The 27,806-nt window shown below is 45.3% G+C and overlaps 2 protein-coding genes across 6 annotated transcripts in view; both read left to right on the top strand.

The window, feature by feature from the left end:
- The first annotated feature begins 500 nt into the window (after nt 1-500).
- Nucleotides 501-24,790, top strand: ZKSCAN8 (zinc finger with KRAB and SCAN domains 8). Of its 3 annotated transcripts, none has more exons than XR_013555449.2 (7): nt 501-708; nt 9,949-10,457; nt 11,059-11,197; nt 14,273-14,364; nt 14,654-14,777; nt 15,366-17,106; nt 24,688-24,790. XR_013555449.2 is itself a non-coding variant. In XM_078446490.2 (7 exons), exons 3-7 carry the CDS (start codon nt 10,041-10,043, stop codon nt 16,325-16,327), a joined length of 1,734 nt encoding a protein of 577 aa, XP_078302616.1. In that variant the 5' UTR covers nt 501-708; nt 9,735-9,797; nt 9,949-10,040; the 3' UTR covers nt 16,328-21,615. The 3 variants fall into 3 exon arrangements, 2 of the variants coding, with proteins under 2 accessions (XP_078302616.1, XP_060470132.1); XM_078446490.2 differs by lacking the exon at nt 24,688-24,790 and adding an exon at nt 9,735-9,797 and having other exon boundaries at nt 15,366-21,615; XM_060614149.3 differs by lacking the exon at nt 24,688-24,790 and having other exon boundaries at nt 15,366-21,615.
- Nucleotides 24,731-27,806, top strand: part of LOC132666245 (uncharacterized) — a 15,878-nt gene continuing 12,802 nt past the window's right edge. For all 3 annotated transcript variants that reach the window (XM_060614192.3, XM_060614191.3, XM_060614190.3), the window contains exon 1: nt 24,731-24,835. The gene's annotated coding sequence lies outside the window, so the exon portion shown is untranslated. The remainder of the gene's footprint in view (nt 24,836-27,806) is intronic.

Here is a 27,806-nt window from a genome sequence, read left to right as displayed (position 1 = left end):
AGCGAGAGCGAGAGAGTACGAGTAGGGGAGAAAGGCAGAGGGAGACAGGATCCTAAGCAGGCTCCACACTCAGCACGGAGCCGGTTGTGGAGCTTGACATGGGGCTCGATGCCCCCAACCCTGGGATCACGACCCCAGCCGGGACCAAGAGTCTGACACGCATCGGACTGAGCCACCCAGCCGCCCTTACAATGGTTGTGTGAACACAACAGTACAAGGTGTACTATTTATTATTAAGCGCCATAGGGGATTCAAAAGGCTGTGAACCGTGATGGGGAGGAATTCCTCAAACGATCGGCAGTCTGTACAGGAGGCTCGGAGGACAGCCGAGTGCGGGGGTCTTTCCGCGCCCAGTCGCCAGCACCGCCAGGACCCGAGCTCGCACCCACGTCCCCACTCCCGCCGGGGACCGCTAAGCGCGCACCGGCGGACGAGCCCGGGGCCTGCGGGGGGCGGGGCGCCGGTCCCCCTAGCCGGCCGGCCATAGAGCTTCCAGACCTCCAGGTTCCTAGAGAGCCTCCGGAAGTGCCTCCCGACAAGATGCGCGTCGGTCGAGGTTGTGCCTTCGCGGGTTTGGAAGTTGGAGGCCGGCGGGCCCGCGTCCGACTACAGCTCTCGCCCCGGTTTGCCCCCCGCCCTTCCTGCGAGCCCGTCCGTCCGTCCTCTGCAGCCTCCCTTCCCCGCCCCGGGCCGCCCCCGGAACTCGCGGTGAGTAACGGGCCGGGCTCCGGGCGGGGGAGGGGAGGGCTTTGTGGGCCAGAGTAGGCCGCCGCCGGGGCCAGGCCTGAGGGTCCGCAGGGGGCGCGGACTCGGCGGGAACCGGGGACAGACCGGGTCGGGGCCCGGCCTGAGGGTCCGCGGGAGGCGCGGACGCGGCGGGAACCGGGGACAGACGGGGCCGGGCCTGAGGGTCCGCCGGGGACGCGGACGCGGCGGGAACCGGGGACAGACGGGGCCAGGGCCGGGCATCAGGGTCCGCAGGGGGCGCGTCCCCAAACTCTCGCTTTCGTCATCCCGTTCCTCTTTCTGGGGTGCTGTTGTTCTTAAAATGGGAAACCGGCCCCACGTTATCTTTTATGCAACTGTTGCCACGATCCGAATTGTTTTTACTCAGCAATTTTGCATTTCCTTCACGATACAAAAAAAAAAAAAAATTTTTTTTTTTCAAGCTGTACTTTGTTTTTGGAAGCCCCGAATTATCCTTGGAAACCTATGTTTGCTGTTAAGGCAATCTGCTGTTCGTAGTGTATGCAGAACACGGTGGCGCGTTGAGATAACTGCACAAAAGACACATTTGTCACATCTCTGGGGTAATAGAGAATTCACCCTTAGTCCGAGTACTTACTTTGTTCCTCAAGGCCGACTAAAGTAGACGCCTGGGAACCCTTTTTGGAGGGGCCCCGTTTCTAAAACTCAGGGCACTCACGAGTGGTTTTTTTTGTCAGGCAACAGTAAGACGGCCGCTACCACCTCTCAAAACAACCCATATTCCTGTTGTTTGAGTAGTTCAGTTAAGTATATTTATGCAGGAATCGTTTTAACAAATCGTAAGCATTTTGAATTCGTGGTGAAGGGTGAAATGTAGCAGATGTTAAAACTGGCTTCCTCACTTTGATAACTGTAAAGCACAGTTTTGGCTTCACCGGTTTTTCTCTTGATCTTTAAAGCCTGGACGATCTCTTTCTTGTTTTGTTTTCGGTTCTCAAACATCCCCAAGTAGACCTCATTAGTTTGAAGGAAGAAAAGCATTCCTTTTCATCTATTAAGAGAATAATGCTTTTAAATTTTTTTTTTAACGTTTATTTATTTTTGGGACAGAGAGACAGAGCATGAACGGGGGAGGGTCAGAGAGAGGGAGACACAGAATCGGAAACAGGCTCCAGGCTCTGAGCTGTCAGCACAGAGCCCGACGCGGGTCTTGACCTCACGGACCGCGAGATCGTGACCTGAGCCCAAGTCGGCCGCTTAACCGACTGAGCCACCCAGGCGCCCAAGAGAATAATGCTTTTAAATCTGAGTTGTGTCTTTAGTAGTTCACAGGATTATGTAGCATTTGAGATCAGGAGACTGTACATGTTGACTATTTTAACTTCCTAAATCAGTAAACTTGAGCAAGTATTCTTTTTTTTTTTTTTTTTTTTTTTAAGTTCATTTTATTTTGAGAGAGAGTGGGGAAGGGGCAGAGAGAGAATCCCAAGCAGGCTCTGTTCTGTCAACATGGAGCCCCATGTGAGGCTCAAACCCGTGAACCTGAGCCAAAGTCAAGAGTCCGATGCTTGACTGAGCCACCCAGGTACCCCTTGACCAGGTATTCTTTTTTTTTAATGTTTTACTTTATTTTTGAGAGACAGAGAGAGACCGAGCATGAGTGGGGGAGGGGCAGAGAGAGGGGGAGACACAGAATCCCAAGCAGGCTCCAGGCTCCGAGCTGTCAGCACAGAGCCCGACACGGGGTTCGAACCCACAAACCGTGAGATCGTGACCTGAGCCGAAGTCAGATGCGCAACCGACTGAGCCACCCAGGCTCCCCGACCGGGTATTCTTAAAAGAGGATATAAAGTGCTTACATGAAACTGAGAGGCAGGTACATACTAGACTAATATTGTAGTCCAAATATTGAAGTCCAGTTATAGGTTGTAATTGTCAAAAACTTGATTGGAGGGGCGCCTGGGTGGCGCAGTCGGTTAAACGTCCGACTTCAGCCAGGTCACGATCTCGCGGTCCGTGAGTTCGAGCCCCGCGTCGGGCTCTGGGCTGATGGCTCGGAGCCTGGAGCCTGTTTCCGATTCTGCGTCTCCCTCTCTCTCTGCCACTCCCCCGTTCATGCTCTGTCTCTCTCTGTCCCAAAAATAAATAAAAAACGTTGAAAAAAAAATTAAAAAAAAACTTGATTGGAGAGGGAAGAGACTAAAAAGTGGAAAATTAGATACTAAAAAAAAAATAATCAGGGTGGGGAAAGGACAAGACTGGTTGGCTGATTTGGTTGGTGTAAATTATGAACAGACCTGATAATTAGATGACTTCTCTGGGTTTCACTGTTGAGACTTTATTAAGTGTTATTTACTATGATGTTAATATGTTATATTTACTTTAATATTTTAATATAAAGTTCTTTTTTTTTTTTTTTTTAAATGTTTATTTGTTTTTGAGAGAGAGAGAGGGAGAGCACGAGCAGGGAGGGGTAGAGAGACAGGAAGACACAGAATCCAAAGCAGGGTCCAGGCTCCAAGCTGTCAGCACAGAGCCTGATGTGGGGCTCAAACTCATAAACTGCAAGATCATGACGTGGTTAAGTCCAAGGCTTAAACCAGCTGAGCCACCCAGGCGCCTCTTAATTGACTTTTCCTAAATTTTTAAAAATTATTTTAAGATGTGGGGCACCTGGGTGGCTCAGTCGGTTAACCGCCCGACTTCACTCAGGTCATGATCTCACAGTTCATGGGTTCAAGCCCGTATTGGGCTTTGTGCTGGCAGCTTGGAGCCTGGAGCCTACTTCGGATTCTGTCTCCCTCTCTCTGTTCCTCACCCACTCACACTCGCTCTCTCGCTCTCTCTCTCTCAAAGATAAGTAAACATTAATAAAAAATATAAAAATTATTTTAAGACCATGGATATTAATCCTCGCTGTTCAAAACAAAAATGATTACGCCTTGTCTCAAATTCTCCGCAAAATCTCAACCTCTTGCCCAGATTCGTTTTTCCGTCAACCCTCACTATGCCAGGAAATCCCCCTGCTTCTCTATAAAAATCTTCATGAATTAAACTCTTCTGATGTTAGACACCATATTTAACCCTATCTCTTACTTCTCTGTTCTTGGTATTAGTAGTTTACTCACCAAACTATTGTTCTCATCCTTATCTAATTAAAAAAAATTTTTTTTACATTTATTTATTTTTGAGAGACAGAGCACAGTGGGGGAGGGGCAGAGAGTGAAGGAGACAGAATCCAAAACAGGCTCCAGGCTCTGAGCTGTCATCACAGAGCCTGACACAGGGCTCAAACTCACAGTCCGTGAGATCACGACCTGAGCTGAAGTCAGACACTTAACTGACTGAGCCACCCAGGCACCCCTCAACCATATCGAATTTTAAAGATAATTTTCCAACTTTTTTCCTTTTCTATCCATGCTCTCTAAGGGTGGTTTTTTGTTTTTTTAAGTCTATATATATATATATATATATATATATATATATACATACATATATATGTATATATAATTTTTTTTTTTTTTTATTTTTTTTTTTTTTTTAAGAAAGAGAAGGAGAGAGTGTGCGCGATCTGGGGAGGGGCAGAGACAGAATCCCAAGCAGGTTCTGTGCTGTCAGCACAGAGCCCGACACAGGGCTTGAACTCACAAACTGTGGGAGCATGACCGGAGCTGAAATCAAGAGTCGGCTGCCTAACCAACTGAGCCACCCAGGCGCCCGGATATATTTTTTAGTAATCTTTACCCCCCAACATGGGGCTCAGACTCAGCACCCTGAGACCAGGAGTCGCAAACCCTTCCCACTGAGCCAGCCGGGCATCCCTCTAAGTAAGGTTCTTAATGGCCCTGGAGTCCTTGCATGGGCATCAGGTCTGTGAACTGTGCTGAAATTGAATGTAAGCTTTTGTGCCTATGGGGTTTTTTTCTGTGGAAAAGCTCTGTGTTTTCATTTGATTGTAGAGACTGAACTACCCCTACCCCATTCTTCCCCCTGCCCCCTAAAAAAAACTCCTGAAAGAGACACTGCTTTCAAGACTCATGTCAAGAAGTAGATGTAATCTGATTTTCCTCCTAAGGGCCTGTGTCTCCTCTTTCTTTGAGGATTATAGGTGTGGTTTTCTCATGTTCATCTCTTGCCAGCTGTTTTGGATATACTGCCTTCATTTATGCTCCTTTCCATTGTCTGTAGTGCTGCCTTTGTGATCTTTCTGGAATACAAATATGTAATAAAACTTCCTTGTTTTATAAGAGGGACAGAGAAGAAGGTGACTGCCACAAACAAACATTTGCAATAAAACCGTGGCCATGGGCACACATTTACAGTACCTACACAATGTGATCAATCCTCTATTTGGACCATGTGAAAAATGTCTTGGCAAGAATGAGCACCTTAATCTGCTTGTGGGTTGGGGCATGTCAGAGTGGGAGTGACAGACACCTCAAGAAAAAAATAGTAGGTAAGCTGAGACTTTTAAGTTAGAGTGAATGGTTTCAGCTAGACCAGGGTTTATGAAACTTGGCATTGACAGATCATGCTTTGTTGGGGGGTCTGTGTTATGCATTGTAAGATGTTTAGTAGCATCTTGGGCTTCTACCTACTGGATACCAGTAGAATCCCTTCCCTTCAGTTTTAACAACCAGAAATGTTTTCAGAGGTTGCCAAGTGTCCCTGGGAGAGGGGAGCAAAATTGGCCTGGTTGAAAACCACTGAACTAGAATAAAGAGCTCTGTAATAGAGTGGAGCCTAAAGAAAGCCACATTTGGGGGTGCCTGGGTGGCTCAGTTGGTTGAGCGTCTGACTTTGGCTCAGGTCATAATCTCACGGCTCATGAGTTCGAGCCCCGCGTCAGGCTCTGTGCTGACAGCTCGGAGCCTGGAGCCTGCTTCATATTCTGGGTCTCCCTCTGTCTCTCTCTGCCCTGTCCCACTTGTGCTGTCTCTCTCTGTCTCAAAAATAAATAAAATAAACATTAAAAAAAAATTTTTTTTTTAAAAAGAAAGCCACATTTGGAAAAGGTATGTGAAGGTGAGCTTATAGTAGATAAAGGTAAGCAGGTTTACATACCATAAAGGACATTGCATATCATGCTGAAGAGGTGGGTTCCCTTTCAAAAGATTTTAAAGTGATGAGTTATATTACATACTTATTAAAAGTCTTTCTAGAAAGGTGTTAATTTTATAGGGTAACATATTATAACAAAGTAGCACAAGCTGGGTGGCTTAGCACAGCAGAAATTTATTCTTTCATAGTTATGGAGGCTAAAAGTCCAAAGTCAAGATGTTGGCAGGGGCGCCTGGGGGCGCTAAGTTGGTTAAATGTCTGACTTTGGCTCAGGTCATGATTTCATGGTTCATGGGTTCAAGCCCCACATTGGGCTCTCTGCTGTCAGAGCAGAGCCTGCTTCGGATCCTCTGTCCCCTCCCCTCTCTGTCCCTTCCCCACTTGTGCCCTCTCTCTCAAAAATAAAATAAACAGAAAAAAAAAAAAACAACTTAAAAAAAAAAAAAGATGTTGGCAGAGCCACGTTCACCGACTTTCTGGTTGTTAAAGGCATTCCTTGGCTTGTGGCTGCATAACTCCTTACCTCTGCGTCTGTGGTCTCACAGCTCTCTTCTTTGTCTGTGTCTTCACATGGCTCTCTCTTTGTATATCTCAGTCTCTGTGTCTCTTACTTTCCTAACAGAACACCAGTCATGTTGTATTAAGGGCTTACTCTACTCCAGTATAACCTTATCTTAACTTAATTACATCTGCAAAGACCCTATTTCCAAATAAGGTCGCATTCACAGGTATCAGAGGTTAGGACCTCAGCATGTCTTTTGGGAGGACACAGTTCAACCCACAACAGGCAGCTGTGGGGAACATGAATGAGAGAAAAGAATAGCCAAAGGCAGGAAGACCACTTAACCACTGCAAGTACAGGCAAGAAGTGATGTCTGTTACCAAAGCTAAAGGCCATAGACATACCCACAAAGAAATAGGACCCTTTAATAAAGTCTTTACATCTATAGGTTTTGTATATAAATCTTGCTCTTAAAGACAGATACCTTCCGTGTTAGATATTATAAATAATAGCCCTTGAATGATCTTTGATTCTATCAATAAAGTAAAAGGTACAGATCTTTACTTATAGAGAACATACAATTAGGAAGTCAAAACTCCTTTGCAACTAATAATACGTAACTGTAGAAAAATTACTCATTTAAAGTAAGCTCTACACCCAACGTGGCACTTGAACTCATGACTCTGAGATCAAGGGTTGTATGCTCTTCTGCCTGAGGCAGCCAGGTGCTCCAAGAAAAGATTTTAAAGGAGAAAATATTCTGTCAATTCCTTTAAGAATAGGTATTTGGGGCACTAATGAAAGAAATTGGAGAAGACTTAAATGGAGAGATAGAGTGTGTTTATAGAATGGATATTAAAATGTCAGTGAGCTGTATAGATCCAGCACAAATCCAGTTCCGGGAGAGAGGGTTGGTAGGAATTTGTATCAAAAGACCATGGAATTAGAAAAAACAGAGGCTCCTGGGTGGCTGAGTGGGTTAAGCGTCTGACTCTTGGTTTTGGCTCAGCTCATGATCTCACAGTTTGGTGGGTTCGAGCCCTGCATCAAGCTCTCTGCTGACAGTGTGGAGCCTGCTTGGGATTCTCTCTCCCTTTCTCTCTGCCCCAACCCCACTCACACTGTCTCTGTCTCTCTCAAAATAAATAAACTTAAAGTCAAAACAATTTTGAAAATATTGCAACAAAGTTGCAGGACTCTTAATATTTGGTTTTAATATTTTAAAGCCGCAATAATCAAGACAATTTTGTTTGGGGAAAAGGGTAAACATATAGGTCAATGGACCAGAATAGAGATTACAGAAATAAACCCACACATACGTGGTCAATTGATTTTACAAAGATGTAAAGATAATTCAGTCGGTAAAGGGGTAATCTTTTTGAAGGTGCTGGAACAATTTGGTAGCTGTGTTCCAAAAAATTAAACTCCATCCACAACTCAAATTCTATACAAAAAATTAACTCAAAATTTGGGATGCCTGGCCGGCTCAGTAGGTGGAGTGTGTGATTCTTGATCTCGGGGTCATGATTTTGAGCCCCATGTTGGGTGCGGAGATTACTTAAAAAAATTAACTCAAGATGGATCATAGACCTATGGTACAACCTAAAACTGTAGAAGTTTTAGAAGAAAACAGGAGAAAATCTTTGCGACTGTGAGTTAAGCAAAAATTTCTTAGGTATGACACCAAAAGCACAATCCCTAAAAGAAAAAAAATGACAAATTAGACTTCAGAAAAGTTATGGATTTGTGTTCTTGGAAAGGCACTGTTAAAGGAATGAAGAGGAGGAAATATTTGCACATCATATATATCATAATGGTCTCGTGTCCAAGATATGTAAGGAATTCTCAAAACTCAATGATAAAGTTTATTTTTAAAACAGGCAAAAGTTTTGAGCAGATAACTTCACCAGAGAAGATAATATGGGTGGTAGACAAACAGGTGAAAGGATGCTCTACAGAAGTAGAAGGAAGATGCAGATTTAGACCGTAGTGAATAGGCATCTATCTGGGTGGCTCAGTCAGTTGAGCAACCAACTTCAGCTCAGGTCATCATCTCGTGGTTCGTGGGTTCGAGCCCCACATCAGGCTCTGTGCTAACAGCTCAGAGCCTGGAGCCTGCTTCAGAATCTGTGGCGTGTGCTCGCTCTCTCTCAAAAATAAACATTAAAAAAAAAAAAAAGACCATAGTGAGATATCAGGGAGTGGTTAAAACATAATTAATTAAACCATAATGAGATACCAATACATACTTGTTAGAATATCTAAAGTTAAAAATAAACCATATCAAATGCTGCTTGTTAGGATAGAGAGAACCAGTTCTCACATATAGCCAGTGGAATGCAAAGTGTTATAGGCACTTTAGAAAACAGTTTTGGACTCTGCTGTCAGCATGGAGCCTGCTTTGGATCCTCTGTCCTCCCCTCTCTCCCCACCCCTCCCCTGCTCATGCTCTCTCAAAAATAAATAAACATTAAAAAAAAAAAGTTTTACAGTTTCTTATAAAGTTATACATAGACCTGCCATGTGATGCATCAGTTTTACTTTAGATATTTACCCAAGTGAAATGAGAACATGTTTACACAAAACCTCAAATGCAAATGTTCATCGTGCCTTTATTTGTAATCGTCAAATACTGAAAATGAGTTGAGATACCTCTCAACTAGGGAACAGATAAACATACATCTCCATAAGGAATAAACTACTGGTACACGCGACGTTGATGACCTCATATGTATTATGCCAAGTGGAAGATGCCAGACTCAGAAGGATACCTACTGTATGATTCTATTTCTGAAACATTCTGGAGGTTGTTAGTGTGTGTAGATGGGCATTTAGGTTCCTGGAAAGGTAGCAACCAGTGCTCCAAGGAGTTGTAGAGTGAGATAAGGTCCACGGGAGAAGTAGTTAGCTTTGACATAGGAGGGAAGATGGAGAGCACAGAAGGATAATGGACATTAGGTGGAGAAGACTTTGGTGTTAGGAATTCTGGACAATAGCTTGAGCTAGATTATGTAGAAGTGTATGTCTGTTGGGGTGCCTGGGTGGTTCAGTCCTTAAGTTCAGGTCATGATCTCATAGTTTGCCACATTGGGTGAGCTTGAGCCCTGCTTCAGGTGAGCTTGAGCCCCACTTTGGATGAGCCCCGCTTCTCTTCCTTCCTCCCTCCCTCTCTCTCTCTCTCTCTCTCTCTCCCCCCCCCCACTCCTCTCTCTCTGTCAAGAAAGAAAGAAGGAAGGAAAGAAGGGAAAGAAAGGAAGAAAAAAAGAAGGAAAGAAAGAAAGGTCTGTTGAACACAAGGGATAGGTTGAGAGTTGAAGTGTGTAGAAACAGTATAGCTAGAGTTGCAAATACTGAAGGTTAAATCAGCATCAGTGAAGACCAGCTGAGGTTAAATGCAGACCTTCAATTAGACCCAGTCTACATGGTTTCCTAACTTTGTTTTGCCATATTCCCCATCCCCAAGGAGAGGAAGCAGAAGGAAGGGAATATTCCCCAGATGGATTTGGCATGGCAGAAAGCTAAGGAGGTAAGGCGTTACTTCTGGAACAGTGGAGAGGATCACTTAAATGACCAAGCCATGAAGTCTGTGTTGTGGTAGGAACTTGTTAAGCTGTCTTAGTAAATTACTATGACCTTTGATTTGCTTTAATATTGTTTGACGATTTCTCTTCTCCAAGAATTGCCCTTAGAAAAGAGGCCCTTGGAAGGTTCTTCTTAAGAAGATAGAGAAGGTAGTGGAAACGAGCCTCCTGAGTTTTTCCAGCCCTAAATGGCAGCAGAATCAAGAAAGTTGTCAGCCTCATCCCCACCAGACCACGCTCCTGAAGAAGACCTTGTAATTGTCAAGGTAGAGGAAGATCATGGCTGGGACCAGGAATCTAGTCTGCATGAAAATAACCCTCCTGGCCAGGAGTCATTCCGTCTGCGCTTCAGGAAGTTATGCTACCGGGAGACATTAGGACCCCGAGAAGCTCTGATCCAGCTCCGCGCACTCTGCCATCAGTGGCTAAGGCCAGATTTGAACACCAAGGAGCAGATCTTGGAGTTATTAGTGCTAGAACAGTTCTTGACCATCCTGCCTGAGGAGCTTCAGACTCTGGTTAAGGAACATCAGCTAGAGAACGGAGAGGAGGTGGTGACCCTGCTGGAGGATTTAGAAAGACAGATTGATATATTAGGACGGCCAGTAAGTAGACGGATGTGTGCATGCTGTGCCCACGGTGTGTGCAAGCTGGGTGATAGACACCAGCACCGCAGCGGTGCAATGAGCACTGGGTGTCGATTTCCGTTTGTGAGGAGAAAAATAGTTCCGGTCCGGCGTGGCTCATATTGGCAGAGTCCTTTTTATTTTTGTAAAGGATACGTGTACGTTTTTTATCCTCAACATCCTTGCAGTGATCTTTGCCAAGTGGGAAACTGGTATGTGGGGAGCTTGAATTACTTCAGTTACTTTGGACACTCATGATTAAAGGTAGATCTGAGACCAGAACTAAGGTTTCCTGGTTTGTTACCAAAAGTTTTTTCTGTGGAATAACTGCTCTAGGTTTCTGTTTATCAGGCTTCCCATGCCTTGGGAGTGCAAAGTGGTAGGAAGGGCATCAGAAATGATGCCTTTCTGCGCTAATCAACACATTTGTGTTCTTACTGCCTCTAGGAAGTAAGTGAGATTTTGCTTCCTCCTTTCCCAAGCGTGTGTCCCTAGAGATGAGCTCTTCTTGATTGTTTTATGTTGTTCACTTCCTCTCGCAAAGGAATTTCTTGTAATGCAGCTGCCCTGTTGTTTTCAGGTCCCAGCCCGTGCACATGGACATGGACTCTGGGAGGAGGTCGTACATTCAGAGTCTACACCAGGGCTTCCAAAGACTCAGCTCCGACCCATGGCAATGCAGCACGAATCTCCGGTGTCCCAAGGGTCACAAGAGAAAGGTAAGGAACCAGACTTCATTGATGAGAGGGAGGAATAGGAAAGAAAGTACCTGTTGAGTTCCTGGAGAACCAGGAACTAGAATTCTTGTGTACAGACCAGTCCTAAGATCTGAGTTTAAGTGTTTATCTAGGCTTCAAATATAGACTGTCAGTCCCATTGGTAAGTTCAAGAACAAATCAAAGAATTTGGGGATTCTTATATATTCACACATTTCTGTTATCCCAGTATATTTTTTTAAATTTTAATTTAATTTAATTTTGAAATGTATTTATTCTTGAGAGAAAGAAAGTGAGCAGGGGAGGTGCAGAGAGAGAAAGGGGACAGAGGATCTGAAGCAGGCTCTGCAGCTGACAGCAGAGAGCCTGACATGGGACTCAAACTCATGAGCTGTGAGAGCATGACCTGAGCTGAGGTTGGATGCTCAACCAACTGAGCCATCCAGGTGCCTTCCCAGTGTGGTTTTTGTTTTTGTTTTTGTTTTTTTAAGTTTATATATGTATTTTGAGAGAGAGAGAGAGGGAGAGAGGGAGAGAGCATGTGCATGTTGGGAGGTGGGAGGGGCAGAGAGAGAGAATCTCACTTGATCCCACTAACCAGGATCATGACCTGAGCCAAAACCAGAAACCAGAGTTGGGTGCTTAACAAGTGGTGGGGAGGGGAGGATGTGCTACAAATGCCTGCAACGTGAGAGCATGAGCTGGGCAGGGTCAGAGGGAGAAGTAGAGAGAGAATCTCAGGCCAGCTCCACACCTCGAGCCCGGACACGGGGCTTGATCCCATGACCCTGGGATCATGGCCTGAGCTGAAATCAAGAGTTGGACATTCAGCCCACTGACCGACCCATGTTACCTCAATGTATTAACAACATAGACGTTTTGAGGTTTTGCTGGTATCGTCATGCCACTTTATTTATAATTATTTCAGTATATAATTCTTCAAGCAAGAGCATTTTCTTTGATAGCCACAATAAATGCATCACAATTAGGAAGTGTAATGCTGCTACTGTACTAATCTGATCCATAGTTCATACACGTGTTTTGTCCGTTGTCCCAGTAATCTTCCAGAATCTAATCCAAGATTCCATTTTGCAGTCAGTTGTTTTGTCTCTATAGACTCCTTCAATTCAAAATAGTTTCTTGGCCTTTCTTTGCCCTTCATGACCTTGACATTTTTTGAGAGTACAGGTTGGTGATTTTATAGAATAGCTGTAAAATTTGGGTTCGTGTGATGTTTCCTTACGAGTAAATTCAAGCTGTGCCTATGTGTCAGGAACTCCCCAAAAGTACTGTTGTATCCTTCTCAGCATTACAACAGGAAATTGTCCTGTTATTGGTGTTGGTACCTTTGATGACTTGGTTAAGGTTATTCTTGGTTAGGTTTGGGGCGCCTGGCGGCTCAGTGGGTTAAATGTCCAACTCTTGATCTCGGCTCAGGTCATGATCTCACAGTTAATGAATTTGAGTCCCGCATCAGGCTCTGCGCTGACAGCAGAGTCTGCCTGGGATTCTCTCTCCTCCTTTCTGCTGCTTTCCCGCTGGCGCATACTCTCTCTCTTTCTCAAGATAAATACACGGTTTTTTTTTAAAAAGGCTTATTTTTGCTAAGGTAATCATTGTGGTTACTATTTTTCCCTTTATGATAAATAAGTAATTTGTGGGGGAAGTACTCTTGAGTCTGTGTAAGTATTTGGTCCACATCAAACTTTTGTTGCTAAAATACTAGTTTTAATATTCATTGTTGCTTCTTGACTGAATCGGTGATTACTAAGACTTACAAAATGATGATTTTCTAACTATGTCGTTCCTTCTACACTTACTTGTGATAGAGAGTGTTCCCTCCCCATCTTATTTTAGATGTCAGTATGGACTCCTAAATTCTTACTTTATTCCAGAAATAAAGTATCTTTAGTTATCTTTATTTTATTATTGTGTTTATTTTGATGCCTAAATTGTCTCAGATTTGTTCAGAGGAGGCCCCCCTCAGTCTGGCTTCTGTGTCCTTTTGACACTTCCCTATCATTTTTTTGAGAACTTCTTGCAGAACAAGACCATTCTAGTGTCATCTTGTGTTTACTCTGCGTTTCTTTTTTCATTTATGTGTTTTATAGCAGTTCTATATAAATGGGTTTTTAACATTCCTAAAGAAGAAACAGGAACGGTTTCAGTTAGTTATATAATTCTTGTCTAAAGTTCTAAAGCGTATTCCCCAAAACACAGTAGTCTGTTGCCTGGTGTTGCACTGTCTGATGCCTATGGGAAGCAGATAGTGGCAGTCATGGTGGACATTTCAGGAAGGTAATAGAGTTAATAGAGGTAGATTGGTTCTGTTGGGTCTCCTATTCCATTTGCCAAGAGATGAAGACCTGAAGAAATGCTGTACACAAGCACAAGGATGGAACGTAGTTTTGGTGGGAGAGAAGAAATTGAAAAGCAGCTCCTGTTAGGAAACCAGCACTCTATTTTCGACACGGAATTTCAGGCTGAGTGGGACGTCAAGGTGCGGGTGTCCTGTGGGCAGACATTAGTGTGGACCCAGAGCCCAAGACGTCAGATTTGATTTGATTTGACTTTTTTTTTTTTTAAATTTTTTTTTCAACGTTTTTTATTTATTTTTGGGACAGAGAGACACAGAGCATGAACGGGGGAGGGGCAGAGAGAGAGGGAGACACAGAATCGGAAACAGGCTCCAGGCTCCGAGCCATCAGCCCAGAGCCTGACGCGGGGCTCGAACTCACGGACCGCGAGATCGTGACCTGGCTGAAGTCAGACGCTTAACCGACTGTGCCACCCAGGCGCCCCTGATTTGACTTTTTATACTATTTCATTTTGTGTTTCATTTTAATGTTTTACATGTTTATTTAAGCAGTCGCTATGCTCTGTACTCAAACTCACGACCCCGAGATCTGGAGCCGCACGCTCCACGTACCGAGGCAGCCAGGGGCCGCTCAGCACTTCTTGTGCAAAACCTCTGACATGCATATCTTCTGAAATGCAGACAGCTTTGGAATGGGTCAGTGCTGGCTCCTGCAACTGTGGGACAGGGTGGTCTCACTCCTCGCTTCTTTCTCCTCTCAGCCATCTCTACCTGTGAGAGTCCTGCCTCTTCCCAGAAAGGAAGTCCTGGGAACCAGGAGATGACGGCCACGCTTCTCACAGCAGGGCTGCAGGTGAGTCGTACTGCTTCTGGATCTGCTTCACAGCACCGGTGGCATCTGCCACGTGCCCAGGCTCTCTGTAGCAGTACTCACCAGGAACTTGCCCCAGATGTTTCTGCAGGATTCTTGACTTCCCCCACCAAATCTGGTGCGTTTCCCTCTTTGTCCCCCGCTTAGTCAGATCCCTTTACACAGTACGTTCCCACCCCTTGATCCTCCCCAGCACTGGCGGACCTCTGACAGTCTGGGTTTGAGCCATGGAACAGTGCCAGTCCCACATGGGGATTTTGTTTTGTTTCAGACTTTGGAGAAGATCGAAGACATGGCTGTGTCCCTAATTCGAGAGGAGTGGCTTCTTGATCCATCACAGAAGGATCTGCATAGAGATGACAGGCCAGAAAATTACAGAAACATGTTCTCCCTGGGTAAGGAGAGCTCTGGTTATTGTCATCATTTAAGGTTTTTTTGTTTGTTTGTTATGTGATGGTAGCTGTGAGTTGTCTGAAAGACATTCTTAAGTTTAAACTCAGGAACTAACAGAGAGAAACAGTGCTGGCCCATGGACTTTTATTCTCTGGTCCAGGGCTTACTGTGGGTACTGTTCTGTCTGCCAGTGGGAGTCCTCTGCTCCCAGCCCTGTGGGACTTTCGGGCCTGTCGTGTTCCTCCCTGTCAGTGCCAGGGTTTTTCCCATTCCTGTCCTGTTAGGTCATTCACTACGTCTGTATTCCTACCCACTCCCCAGCTGCCCCTCAGGTGGTCCCTTCCCTGCCTTCGTGCCTCCCAACAGCCCTCCTTGTTCATGGCCTTTCTTCCCCATTTGGCTTGTGGTACTTCTGCTTGGCCCTGTTCTCATCTCCCTGGATTATGATAGCAGCTTGGAGACAGATGGAAGCTGTGTGATTGCTGGTAGTTTTTCCCTGTGTGTTTTCCTTTTCCCTTATATTCTATTCCTTTCTAACATGGAGAATAGAAAGTGACACTGGCTTGATGTTTATCACATTTTAATTTCAGGTGGTGAGACCAGGAGTGAGAACAGGGAATTAGCTTCGAAACAGGTAATATCTACTGGAATCCAACCACATGGAGAGACAGCTGCCAAATGCAACGGGGATGTTATCGGGGGTCATGAGCGTGGAGAAGCCCGAGATCTTCTGGGCAGATTAGAGAGGCAGCGGGGAAATCCCACCCAGGAGAGACGGCATAAATGTGACGAATGTGGGAAGAGCTTTGCCCAGAGCTCAGGCCTTGTTCGCCACTGGAGAATCCACACTGGGGAGAAACCCTATCAATGTAACGTGTGTGGGAAAGCCTTCAGTTATAGGTCAGCCCTTCTTTCCCATCAGGATATCCACAACAAAGTAAAACGCTATCACTGTAAGGAGTGTGGTAAAGCCTTCAGTCAAAACACAGGCCTGATCCTGCACCAGAGAATTCATACTGGGGAGAAGCCATATCAGTGCAATCAGTGTGGGAAGGCTTTCAGTCAGAGTGCAGGCCTCATTCTGCACCAGAGAATCCACAGTGGGGAGAGACCCTATGAATGTAATGAGTGTGGGAAAGCTTTCAGTCATAGCTCTCACCTCATTGGACATCAGAGAATCCACACAGGAGAGAAGCCCTATGAGTGTGAGGAGTGTGGGAAAACCTTCAGGCGGAGCTCACACCTCATTGGCCATCAGAGAAGCCACACTGGGGAGAAACCCTACAAATGCAATGAGTGTGGGAGGGCCTTCAGTCAGAAGTCAGGCCTGATTGAACATCAGAGAATCCACACTGGAGAAAGACCCTATAAATGTAAAGAATGTGGGAAAGCCTTCAATGGGAACACTGGCCTCATACAGCATCTGAGGATTCACACAGGGGAGAAGCCCTATCAATGTAATGAGTGTGGGAAGGCCTTTATTCAGAGGTCAAGTCTCATTCGGCATCAGAGAATCCACAGTGGAGAAAAATCTGAATCCGCAGGAGTTTAGGGAAAAAACTACAGTCCTAGTGTGGGCATTATTCAGAATTAGAGAATCCACATGCTGGTGAGAGGTCTTTCAGTGCAAGCGAAAAGCCAGAAACTTTGTCATCACTACAACCTTAACGTAGGATCAGAATCGATAGCGGTGGCAGAGTTTGAATAGCTCTTCAGTAGTTTGGGCCGGTTCCTTGATGCAGGTGGATCAGCTTGACTGTCTTAGGAGGTGTCTGATGGAGTGGAGCTCCTGGTGGCCTGATGCATCCTTTAGAAACACAGTAGCAGCTGAGCAAGTGGCCGGTGGTGGAGGCACTTAATTCTGTCTTGCGGGTGGGTAGCTGTAGGTGTGAGAGAGGCTCCTCCCGGTTCCTCTGCTTCTTCCCATCTCCTGTGATCTCCTTCCCCCACTGATTCCCCGGCAGGCGCACTTGTTATCCCGATCTGATCTGAGAAGCTACTTTAGAGTTTGAAGCAGCCTCCCTGTGAGACTTGTATTTGTATTTAGCTTTCTAAGAACCTAGTTCTAGGGAAATTTTTACAGACACATAACGTATTTATGCTTAAGTGTGCGTGTTCTTTTATTCCAACGTTCCTGATAGTGGAAAACCGTATTCCCACGCAAACTCAGAATGCTATATTTTTAACAGCACTCCAGCATTTTTCTTCATATATCACCTTCACTGACTCCTCTGAGTCACTGAGCATCCATACGTGTCCTCCACCACCCCCACCCCCAGCACCTGTGTCAGCAAAAGAAGTGATGTTTGTGGGAGTGAAGCAGAGAAGGAGGTGAGTGGAGACCCAGCCTGGCTGCTCTCGAGCTTGGGTGGTTGTACCTTTGGATGACTTCCGGCTCCTTTTCCACCTTCCCACTGTATGCCGTGGTGCACAGAGGTGTGGACACTGTTCCAGTTATAGCATCGTGTGGGCGAAAGGGGAGACAGGTGCTTGAAGACTTAAGATCCTTACAGAGAACGTGCACTCATCCCTTCTGGCCCATTACAGTCCTGCCCTCTCAGGTTCCTGTCAGTCTGCACAAACCCCTGACTGGATGGTCTGTCACTGCTGTCATTGCCTTCGTCCCCCTTCCTCAGATGGCCTTAGCACCTCACCCTTCATTCTCCATCTGTCTCTTGCCATTAGCTTTATAAATGCACAGCGGTGATCTGTCGAATACCTCACCCCACAGTTCCTCACCGTTCTGAATTCATCTGTAAGCTAGTGGAAACACAATATTAACTCATTACCGGGCACTGTCTTTCTCCTTTGAGGCTTTCCATATACCAGGGGCTTATTGTATAAAGTAACAAGGCTGTTTTAAGCAGCACACCAGAACCTGTGCATCCGAACACGGTCTGCCCTTTCAATTTGGCGGTCCGGGTTGTTGCTGTAGCGCTACCACTCCTCCCAACATTTGGAAGACTTCTAGTCTTGAATAGTATCTCGTTTTGGACCATTACCCACTTGTTCACCAGACTTGGAGTTGAGTCATTTTTGGCTTTTTTTCCAAAGTCAGCTTCAAAATGGGAATTGATTCCATTAATCCTATGCCGAAGAATATGCTACACATTCTGAAGAAAACGCCAGGAGAATTGACACAACTTCACGCTGACTGTTCTGAACAGGGACAGCACTTACTAATCATGTTATTTTAAGATTGGTGTTTTTAAAAACCAGTCGTAAAATCTTTCATTGTAAAGGTCCAACTTTTATATCATAAATTCCTTCCCTATAAAATCCCTTCTGTATCCCGCTATGGCCCACCCTGACCACTGACAACATCAAGGTTGTTCTGCCTATTTCATTGAGCCATTGATACCCACCTGTCACAGGTCATGCTTGGTTTCCTTGGTTTCCTTGGTTAACTGTTTCTATTTTCTTTTTTTTTTTTTTTAAGTTTATTTATTTTGAGAGAGAGAGAATCCCAAGCAGGCTCAGCACTGCCAATGCAGAGCCCAATGCAGGGCTTGAACTCCTGAACTGTGAGATTATGACCTGAGCTGAAATCAGAAGTCAGACAGTTAGCTGACTGAGCCACCCAGGCACCCCTCCTTGGTTAACTTTTTCAAAATAGTGCTTTCCATTATCCTTTATTTTCTTACTCTTTTTTTTTTTTTTTTGGACTATAGATTCCCTTGCACTTGAAGGGAATTCCATTCCTCATTCTCTTGTACTTGAAATTTCAAGACACCAGGAATAAATCTGGTCTCTAGATCCTTGTTCTCTGCGTACCCTCTGTAAGACACGAACTCTGCCTGAGGCCAGTGCTGCCCACATGCGGGTCTTACAGGATGGAGTCACTGTCCGAGGGAAGATACGTGCACACGTGCACAGTCTCCCAGGCGGTTGAGGGGAGCACTTGTCCAGTGAGGGCTCTTAGAGTAACGTGTTGAAATGACTGTAGGCACACCAGCTAACATCTCTTTACTACAGTAATGTGTAGCCATGCTATGCATTAAATCCATAATTACTAAGCATCTGGCCGAATTCAGAGGAAAGATGTGCCCTGAAAGATCAGTGTTCTGGAAAGAATAAGGACAGACTGGGACCTGAAGGAACTATTGAAGCTGGTTCAGCCGCATCCAGAAATAGCCACATGGTGTAAGAAGGTAGAAAAGGCTGTTGTTTATTTGGGGCACACATAGAAGGCCATCCTTGGTCTCTGCTAATCACTGCGCCAGAATGTGGTTGCTCCATCTTTATGACCTTGTTTTGAGCTCTTAACTGAGTGATGTGTGCTAAATTCCTTTATATCCTGCAGATTCTATTTTTATGCTCTTGATCTGAAATGAACTGTTCACCAATACCTTCTCCCATCATGATCTTCTCATTTTAGGACCTGGCATGATAAAGTGGTTCTTCTGTCACTCTGCTGCCATCCAGCATAGTCCTAGGAGAGGCGTCTCAGGCTTCAAAGGTTTACTCCATTGAGCAAGTGGCAGTGCTAGAATGTGGTGGATGATTGCCATACACAGCAGTTAGCTTTACTCTTGGTTCTGAGACTCGAAATAGTAATAGCTGACATTTATTAAGTACGTACTGTGTGCCAAGCTCTATGCTAAGTGTTTCTCATGGTTATGACACACATTATATCTTGCATTTTATAGATGAGCAAATAAGCTTAGAGAAGTGAGTTGACCAAGGTCATGTAGCTGGGAAATGACAGAGCAGGGGCTCTGCCCAACAGTGTCAGATTCTGGAGCCTGTGCTGCTGACCACTGTGCTGTATTGTCTCTAATGAGCACACTGGCCCTGGCCAGCCATTGGATAGGTAGCTACTGGGGAAGGGAATGCATAGTGGTACAGCACTGTGTAGTGCAGTTGATTGAAAATGTCATTTTGATTGATGATTCTATCTTTAAATGCTGATACTTTTGATGCTTTGTAGTATTAGAAAGGTAAATTGTACAAGTAAAGCATGTTTAAAAGAGGAACTGGCAGGATAAAGCAATAAGGTACAGATTCGAGTACATTTCTCTACACTGCCCCAAGGAAGTAGAATTGTGGGGGGAAATGAAATACCCATGCGCCCAGCCAGGCATATGGTCCGTTGGGATGACAGTAGTTAAGTTTACCTACAGCGTAAAATGTGGAAAACCTTCAACTTCACTGCCCATATCCAGCTACCATTCTGTTTTTCTTGTCATTCATGATCCTTCAAACATGGCATCCATTGTTCAACCCCATTTTCTCATTAATATATTCTTAAAACTTCTTATTGGCTTATGTACTCAGCATGCCACTGAAGTGTCCTATGGGCAAATATCAATGCCTTTTCTAAGTTCTTGTCCTGTTTTGTTTTGTTTTTGAGAGAGAGAGAAAGCGAGCATATGAGCAGGAGGGGGGCAGAGAGAGAATCCCAAGCAGGCTCTGCACTGTCAACAGGGAGCCCAATGTGGGCCTCAAACTCAAGAAACTTGAGATCATGACCCGAGCCGAAAGCAAGAGTTGGACGCTTAACTGACTGAGCCACCCCCAGGCGCCCCTTGTCCTTGACCCATATTTCGCACTGTTGAGTAGGGACCCTGCATCTCAGGAATTCTTTTCTTTGGCTTGTGGGATCTTTTTTGATCATTTTCCTCCTAATTTTTAGCTTTTCTTTATTAGTCTTTTTTCTCCACTGAAAATAATCTCCATGTCTTGGTTTTATCCAGTATTTTTTCTGTATTTGCTTCTATTTATCTATTTTGATTATTTACACTTAACTTCTGTATTTCAGTACTTTAATTATTTACCACCCTATGGGTCAGTTACCTACATAATTTGATATTTGGGAACAGAACTCCTCACTCTTGTCCCCCAGCCTACATTTTTCTTTTAAATAGGCATTATTGCTTAGCTTCTTTACCCTGAATAGACTCACTGCCCTTCATATTTCTTTATTTTTTTTTTTTAAAGTAGGCTCCACGCTCAGGGTAGGGCTCAAACTCATGACCCTGAGATCGTGTCCTGAGCTCCTCAGGCGCCCTGCCCTGTCTTGGAGTTGTCCTTTAGTCTTTTTCTGCTCTTCACTGTACGTGTCTCAAGTGTTGCTGAGTCATTCCAGTTCTCCGTTTTCTCCTTGAGGCTGGATCTTTTACATTTCTGCCATCCCCTGCAGCCTTCTGCAGAGCCATGTCATCTGAGGCCCCAGCTGTTGTAATTCTTTCTTTCTAGTGTCCTTGCTTTCAAGACCCCCTTCAGTAACGCTTCTAAGGTGATCCTCCTCAAAATTCATTTTCGCTCAGAAACACTCAGCAGATGATTGCTGTCCCAGCAGCGGTGTTCCAGGTTCTCCCATGTTTTGCCCTTCATGTTTCACCTGCCTCAGCCTAATTCTCTGGCATACTCACCTTGACTCTTCTTGTTCAAACTTCCGTGGCCTTCCACTGCTGTCTTACAAGCCCTTGCCTCCGTGCCTTTCTCATGCAATTTCTTTTGTTTGGATTGTTTTTTTTTTTTGTTTGTGTTTTTTTTTGGCCCCACTTCTTACGCATCCATATCTTCAAAGCCTAGCTTCTTTATAACTTCGAGTGGGCTCTCCCTGACTTCACCTCACACTGAGACCTCCCTTGTTCTGTGCTGCCTCAGCACTTACCCTTTGAGTTTGTACTGTGGTCCACGCACTTACTAATATGTTGCTTTGTAATTATTTTCTAGCTCTCTGTATTGTAGTTTCACATTTGTATTTATTTTCAGAATTAAATTGTAAGCTCCTTGAGGGCAGGAATAACTTTTACATTTGTATCTCTGCACCCCCTAGTGCCTAGTACAGTGCTGAGCACACAGTAGGTGTTTAATAAATGCTTGTTGAATCGTTGTGTGGATTATTTATGGAGTTCTATAATTGCCTGTACCTAAGACTAAAAAATCCAACTTCAGGGGAATATATCTGAAAACTGAAATAAGAAGCTCTCCATTTGACCAAATTTATTCTTTAAGGAAGAAAATAGGAATAGTAAACTCTAAAGATTCCTGTGTTAAAGTTATTGTTGCAAAAATGCTGCAGAATAGACTTTTGTATCTGACGTTAAATCAGTGGTTTTCAACTGGAGAAAATTGGCAGTGTCTGGAGATAGCTCTGGTTCTATCATCGGTGGACAGGTGGGATGCTACTGGCATCTGGCAGATAGAGGTTAAGGACACTGTAGACACCTTGCATGCACACACAGCCCCCACAACAACAAAAATTATCTGGCTTCATATGTTTAATTGGGCCAAAGTTGAGAAGCCCTGGGCTGGACACACTTAAGGTATATAGGAGAAAGAAGAGCTAGGAATGCTAGCATCACAATTAGAAAAATTAGCTATGGCAAGGTTTAAAAGAACCCTGTTATATATATTTTAGAGTATGTAAGATTAGAAAAGAAAAAGCCTTAATGTTTGGAGTTCACAGCAATATACACATCAGGGTGATGGTAAACCACAAAATGGTTGATAATAATGTTCTAAGGTTGCTTTCAGGGTCAGATCTGCCTCCCTCATTATACCAAGTACCAGGTGTTACAGGACTACAGTCTGGTTTCGTTTTCTAGAATCAAAGATAATACTTAGGGCGCTATCCCTTTAGCAGGGGGCCGGTAACATATAAAAGACGTAGCTTTGGAGACAACACATAACCTTCAACAGTCCCTTTGGTAGCGGCTAGGCAGGATTAACTACTCCAAGGAAATCAAGCCAGAATGCAGTCAGAGTTTGCCAAGTAAAACATACCCACTTAAGTTTTTAACAGAGTATTACTCTCACCTAAGAAGGCAAATATGTAGAAGAAAATGTGATTTCCTAAATTAGTTTTAAAAAACCTTTTAAGAACCTTCATCTTTCTCATCATCATTAAGTAGCTCAATGGCACTTAAACAGGTTTAAAAAGTATCAACTCGAGTTAGAAGATCGGTTTCAATGTGTAGTTCACCAAAGAAATCACTGCATTGCTCTGTTGTGTTTAATTATTCATAGTCTATAGAATGCTAGGCTTGGAAGTGACCTTTGAGATCATTTCCCAACCCATTCTGCAAAGGGAGGTCCACAAAGGCCCGGCGACCACTGGGTCGCCCATTAAGGTTTGTGGTGCAGGTAGAAGAGAATCCAGGCTTCCTGATGCTTTGCCCATTTCTTTTCTGACTGGTTATGCGCTCAGGTCTGACCCTTGTTCTTGTATGTTCTTAATTTTTACCCCGCCAGGGGGTGGATCCGTACTTTGAGCCTCCAGCTGTAATGTTTCATTCTAGGACTTACTCCTTTCATCAGTTTGTATGTCCATACAAGTATACTGACTCGGTGTCTTGGGTTAAATTCTTCCATTAAGGCCAGTTGGTGTCCCAGTCAAGTTTTGAAAGCCCCGCCCTCCTGGGCCTGTTCCCTAATCTTCAACACAAGGAGCGGCTCTGGCCTTCTGATCGTCAAAGATAAAGCCCTGAGCACCTGCACTCCCGCGTGGCGGTTTGGGGGATCCTTCAGGGTCCCCCTGGAGATTCTGCCTTTCCCGGCCGCGGTGTCTTCAAATTCCAAGATTCCAGAGTCGTCCGTTCTACAACTGGACAGAATCAGCAAAGGGAAAGCACCTCTGTGAGCGACGGGGTCTCGGATCGGCCTCCCGCGGACCACCCGGGGCGGCGGCGCTCCAGGATTGGGCTGGTGGAGGGCCCGCCCGGAAGTGTCGAGAGGGCCGCCCCGGAAGTGCCGGGACTTCCGGCCCGCGGGCGGCGGTGGCCGCGATTACGCTGCTAGCGCTCACCTGCAGACTCGAGAACCGCGTCCGAGCGGAGGACGCGGGAGTCTGGCCGGCCGCCCCTCCGGCCGCGGACCGACGCCCCAGCGCGGCCCGGTCTTTCCCACGGCCTCCCGAGATTTATGCAGCCGCCGTGACCACGTGCACCCCTGGTAGCTGTGGTGTAGCCCCCAGCCGACCCTCGGCCCGCCTCTCTGAACAGATGGGGAAACTGCGGAGGACTGGAAATACGCCCTTGGGGCAGGCTTCCTCTGCCACCCGGGTGCCCGGGACGTTTCCTGGTGCGTGCGGATACACTTGGGCTGCAGCTTGGCCCGTGGGGCCGGTGCCCGGCTCTCGGCAGCCGCTGTCCCACCCGCGCGGCCTGCGGCGCTGCCTGGCCTGCGGTGCCCTGCGGCAGGGGCGAGTCGGGGCACCGGCCCCACCGGCTGCCCAGCCTGGGATCGGACACGCGACCTAGCAGATCAGCCCCTTGCTTGACACTGCGTTTTTTCTCCCGCCCCTCACTAGTTAGTGTGACAGCTATGGCAGTCTTTGCTTTTTCTTTGAGTAAGATAGTGTTTCTTTTACAAAAGAAGGGCAACGAAGAGGAGACCCGTAAGAGGAAGCTTACTGAATCGCAGACTCTAATGCGTGGCAGTATTAGAGGAGCTGTTTTCTCTGCTTTCAAGAATTCTGTTACTAGAAAACTCCTTGTTCTGGGCCGGCTCCAGCTCAGTTGACACTGGCTGAGGCCAGTTCCTGACCTTTAGGGGCGTGGCGTGGGGCGGGTGGGGGGGGGGCGCGGATCAATGAGAAAGTGGCTGAGTTGGATGAAACCAGACAGCAGGAAGGGAAGGGAGAAGTATTTATTAAGTCATCGTAAACGTTTAGTCTCTTAGGGATGTTTTTTTCCATTTTGGGGGCCTATAGGTCTAAACCTGTGATGTGGCCAAATCACTTAATCTCTCTGTGTCTCTATTTCCTCATATGTAAATGAGGATGACAAAAGCACCTGCCTAGAATTGTTATCATGATTAGATGAACGGTACCTGATAACAAAAGTTGTATCTAGATATTGTCATTATTTTTCTCCATACCTGTCTTAACTGGTCTGCTCTAATGATTCATTTGTTTATACAGTGATACATTCATAATTTCATGTGTTTAATTTTTTTTTTCAGGTCCCAGCTCTTGCACAGTCAAGAAGTAATCTAGCAAGAAATATCAGCCCTGGGAGCCAAGGGAGGGAGAATCACTGTCTCCAACTCCTACCCAGGAACGCACCATTAAAATCTCAACTATAGGAACCCTTTATCCCACGAGAGGGTTGTAAGTATTAAACTTTGACATTCTGTAGTTTTCTGAAGATTCTACAATAAGGCACCTGAGAAGACTCTTTTTTTTTAAGTTAACATAACAATATCAATGTAGGTGTGCTGTTATGAACCCTCAGCAGAATCTGCTTCAAAGTGAGGGTAGAACAAGAGGGCACCCGGCTCACCTGCCATTTCCACAGTATGTTACTGATAAAGAATTCTGTCTTTGCTGCCTGTTGTCTGAGACAAGCTGTATTTTGTTTCTTTATGTGTCTTTGACTCTGCTTAAGGTGGTTTTGTTATTTTACCTTGCAGGAATTTTGATTCTTTGTATTGCTTTCAAATTTATCAATCTTTTCATTTATAGCCTCTGGATTTGGGCTTATAATTAGAAAGGCCTTCCTACTCTGAGGTTATTAAAGACTTCTCCCACATTTTCCTCTGGTACGTTTATAGTTTTCATTTATAACATTTGAAACTTTGATTTAGGGGCGCCTGGGTGGCTCAGTCGTTTGAGCATCCGACTTCAGCTCAGGTCATGATCTCGCAGTCTTTGAGTTCAAGCCCCACGTTGGGCTCTTGCTGACAGCTCAGAGCCTGGAACCTGCTTCAGATTCTGTGTCTCCCTCTCTCTCTCTGCCCCTCCCCCGCTTATGCTTGGTCTCTCTCTCCCTCTCTCTGTCAAAAATAAATAAACATTAAAAAAATTAAAAAAAAGTTTTAAAATAAATAAATAAAACTTTGATTTATTTGGAATATTGACCTGTATATAGACTGAGGAAGGAATCCAATTTAACATTTTTTCCAGATGATTACCTAGTTCTCACCATACATTTATTGAGGAGTCTACTCGTCTTTTTCTTACTGATTTAGTACCTTTTTTCTCTGCTAAATTTCTCCCTCTGATTGCATCTATTTCTGGACTTTCTGTTCTGTGCCATTTGTCTGTCTCACCACTATCACACTGCCTCACTGAGGCTTTGTAATATGTTTATGATCACTTAGGAAAAGTGCTCCTTCATTGCCCTCCTTTTCAGAGTTGTCCCAGGGAGTCTTGCTTGTTTACTTACTTGTCTATGTGAACGTTAAAATCTATTTACAAAAAAGTTGGTATTTTTATTGGAATAGTATTAAATTTACAAATTAAGAAGTTGTTTCTGAGTGCAAAGTGGAGGGATTTTAGGACTGCAATCGATCTGGGTTCAAATTTCATCTGTCTCCTTTTTTTTTTTAAGCTTTCTGCTTTTTATTTATTTGCTTATTTTACTTTTTTTAAGATTTTATGTAAGTTGAAGTTAGCTAACATATAGTATAGTATTGGTTTCAGGAGTAGAATTTACTGATTCATCACTTACATGCAACCCAGTGCTCATCACAAGTGTCCTCCTTAATGCCCATCACCCATTTAGCCCATCCCCCCCCCTCCCCAAACCCCTCTAGCAACCCTCAGTTCTCAGTATTTAAGAGTCTCTCATGGGGGAGCCTGGTTCGCTCAGTTGGTTAGGTGTCTGACTTCAGCTCAGGTTATGATCTCACAGTTCGTGGTTTGAGCCCCACGTCTGGCTCTGTGCTGACAGCTCAGAGCCTGGAGCCTGCTTCAGATATTCTCTCTCTCTCTCTCTCTCTCTCTCTCTGCCCCTCCCCCGCTTGTGCTCGGTCTCTCTCAAAAATAAACATTAAAAAATTAAAAAAAAAAAATAGTCTCTCGTGGTTTGTCTCCCTCTCAGTTTTTATCCTATCTTTTTAAGTTTTGGGGGCTTTTTTGTTTATTTTGAGAGAGAGTGAGAGGGAGCATGGGCAGGGGAGCAGCAGAGGGAGAGAGAGAGAGAGAGAGAGAGAGAGAGAGAGAGAGAGAGAAAATCCCAAACAGGCTCCATGCTGTCACTGCAGAACCAGTTGCCAGCCTCAATCCCACAAACCAGGAGATCATGAGCTGACCCAAAAACAAGAGTTGGATGGTTAACCGACGAAAACACCCAAGCGCCCCTATCTTACTTTCTTTTCCCTTCCCTTCCCCTGTGTTCATCTGTTTTGTTTCCTGAATTCCACATGTGGGTGAAATCGTATGCGGTATTTGTCTTTCTCTGACTCGTCTGCTTTATTAGTTGTCCAACCGAAAAATTTATCTGCTTTTCAGTTTTCTTACACATGAGAGGAGGAGCATAACGTTTTATTTGCGGAATTAAAGGCGATAAAAGGTGCAAAATACCTTGTTTGAAGTAAAAACCTTGTTTGTCGGCCAGCCCAGGGACCACTGAGGAAGAAGCCTCCGGGGCCCTAGAGCGGCCGCAAAGTGAGGGCAGCAGGGATCTGCGGAAGTCGAGGGCTCTGCCCCTTCCGGCGCCGTACTCACGTCGGAAGTGCAGGTGTGGGGTCCGGTTTCGGAGCTGGGGGCCTGCTGGCTCCCTGGTCTCGGCTGACCACCACCCTGGCCTCCGCCTGCTTTCTCGCGCCCCTGCCGCTCTTCCTTTGCTCCCTTGCCCTGCCCCTCCCCTTCCCCCTCCTGCCGCTCAGGCATGCGGAATAACAGAGACTCTGGGGGAGGGGGAGGGGGGAGGGGACCGCCCCGTCCTGGCCCCTGTATCCTCCCCTACCTCGTGTGTGTGTGTGTGTGTGTGTGTGTGTGTGTGTGTGTGTGTGTGTGTGCGCGCGCGCGCGCGCGAGACACTCAGGGACACCTGGCAGTTTTGAGATGTTCCTGAGATCTTTTTGCCTCAAAGAAAAAAGCTAAATGAGCTACTCATGAAGATTCCTTTCTTTTGCTATTTTACATTTTTATTTATTTTTGGGAGCCAGCAGAGCATGAGAGGGGTAGGGGACAGAGAGAGAGAGGATGACACAGAATCTGAAGCAGGCTCCAGGTTCTGAGCTGTCAGCATAGAACCCGATGCGGGGCTCGAACTCGTAAACTGTGCGATCATGACCTGAGCCGAAGTCAGACGCTTAGCCGACTGAGCCCCTTAGGCGCCCCTCTTTTGCTATTG

The sequence above is a fragment of the Panthera onca genome, chromosome B2 (genome assembly GCF_046562875.1).
Source record: "Panthera onca isolate mPanOnc1 chromosome B2, mPanOnc1 haplotype 2, whole genome shotgun sequence".
NCBI classification, from domain to species: domain Eukaryota; kingdom Metazoa; phylum Chordata; class Mammalia; order Carnivora; family Felidae; genus Panthera; species Panthera onca.
The sequence above is the reverse complement of the archived record's forward strand: the minus strand, read 5'-3'. Positions and strand labels throughout refer to the sequence as shown.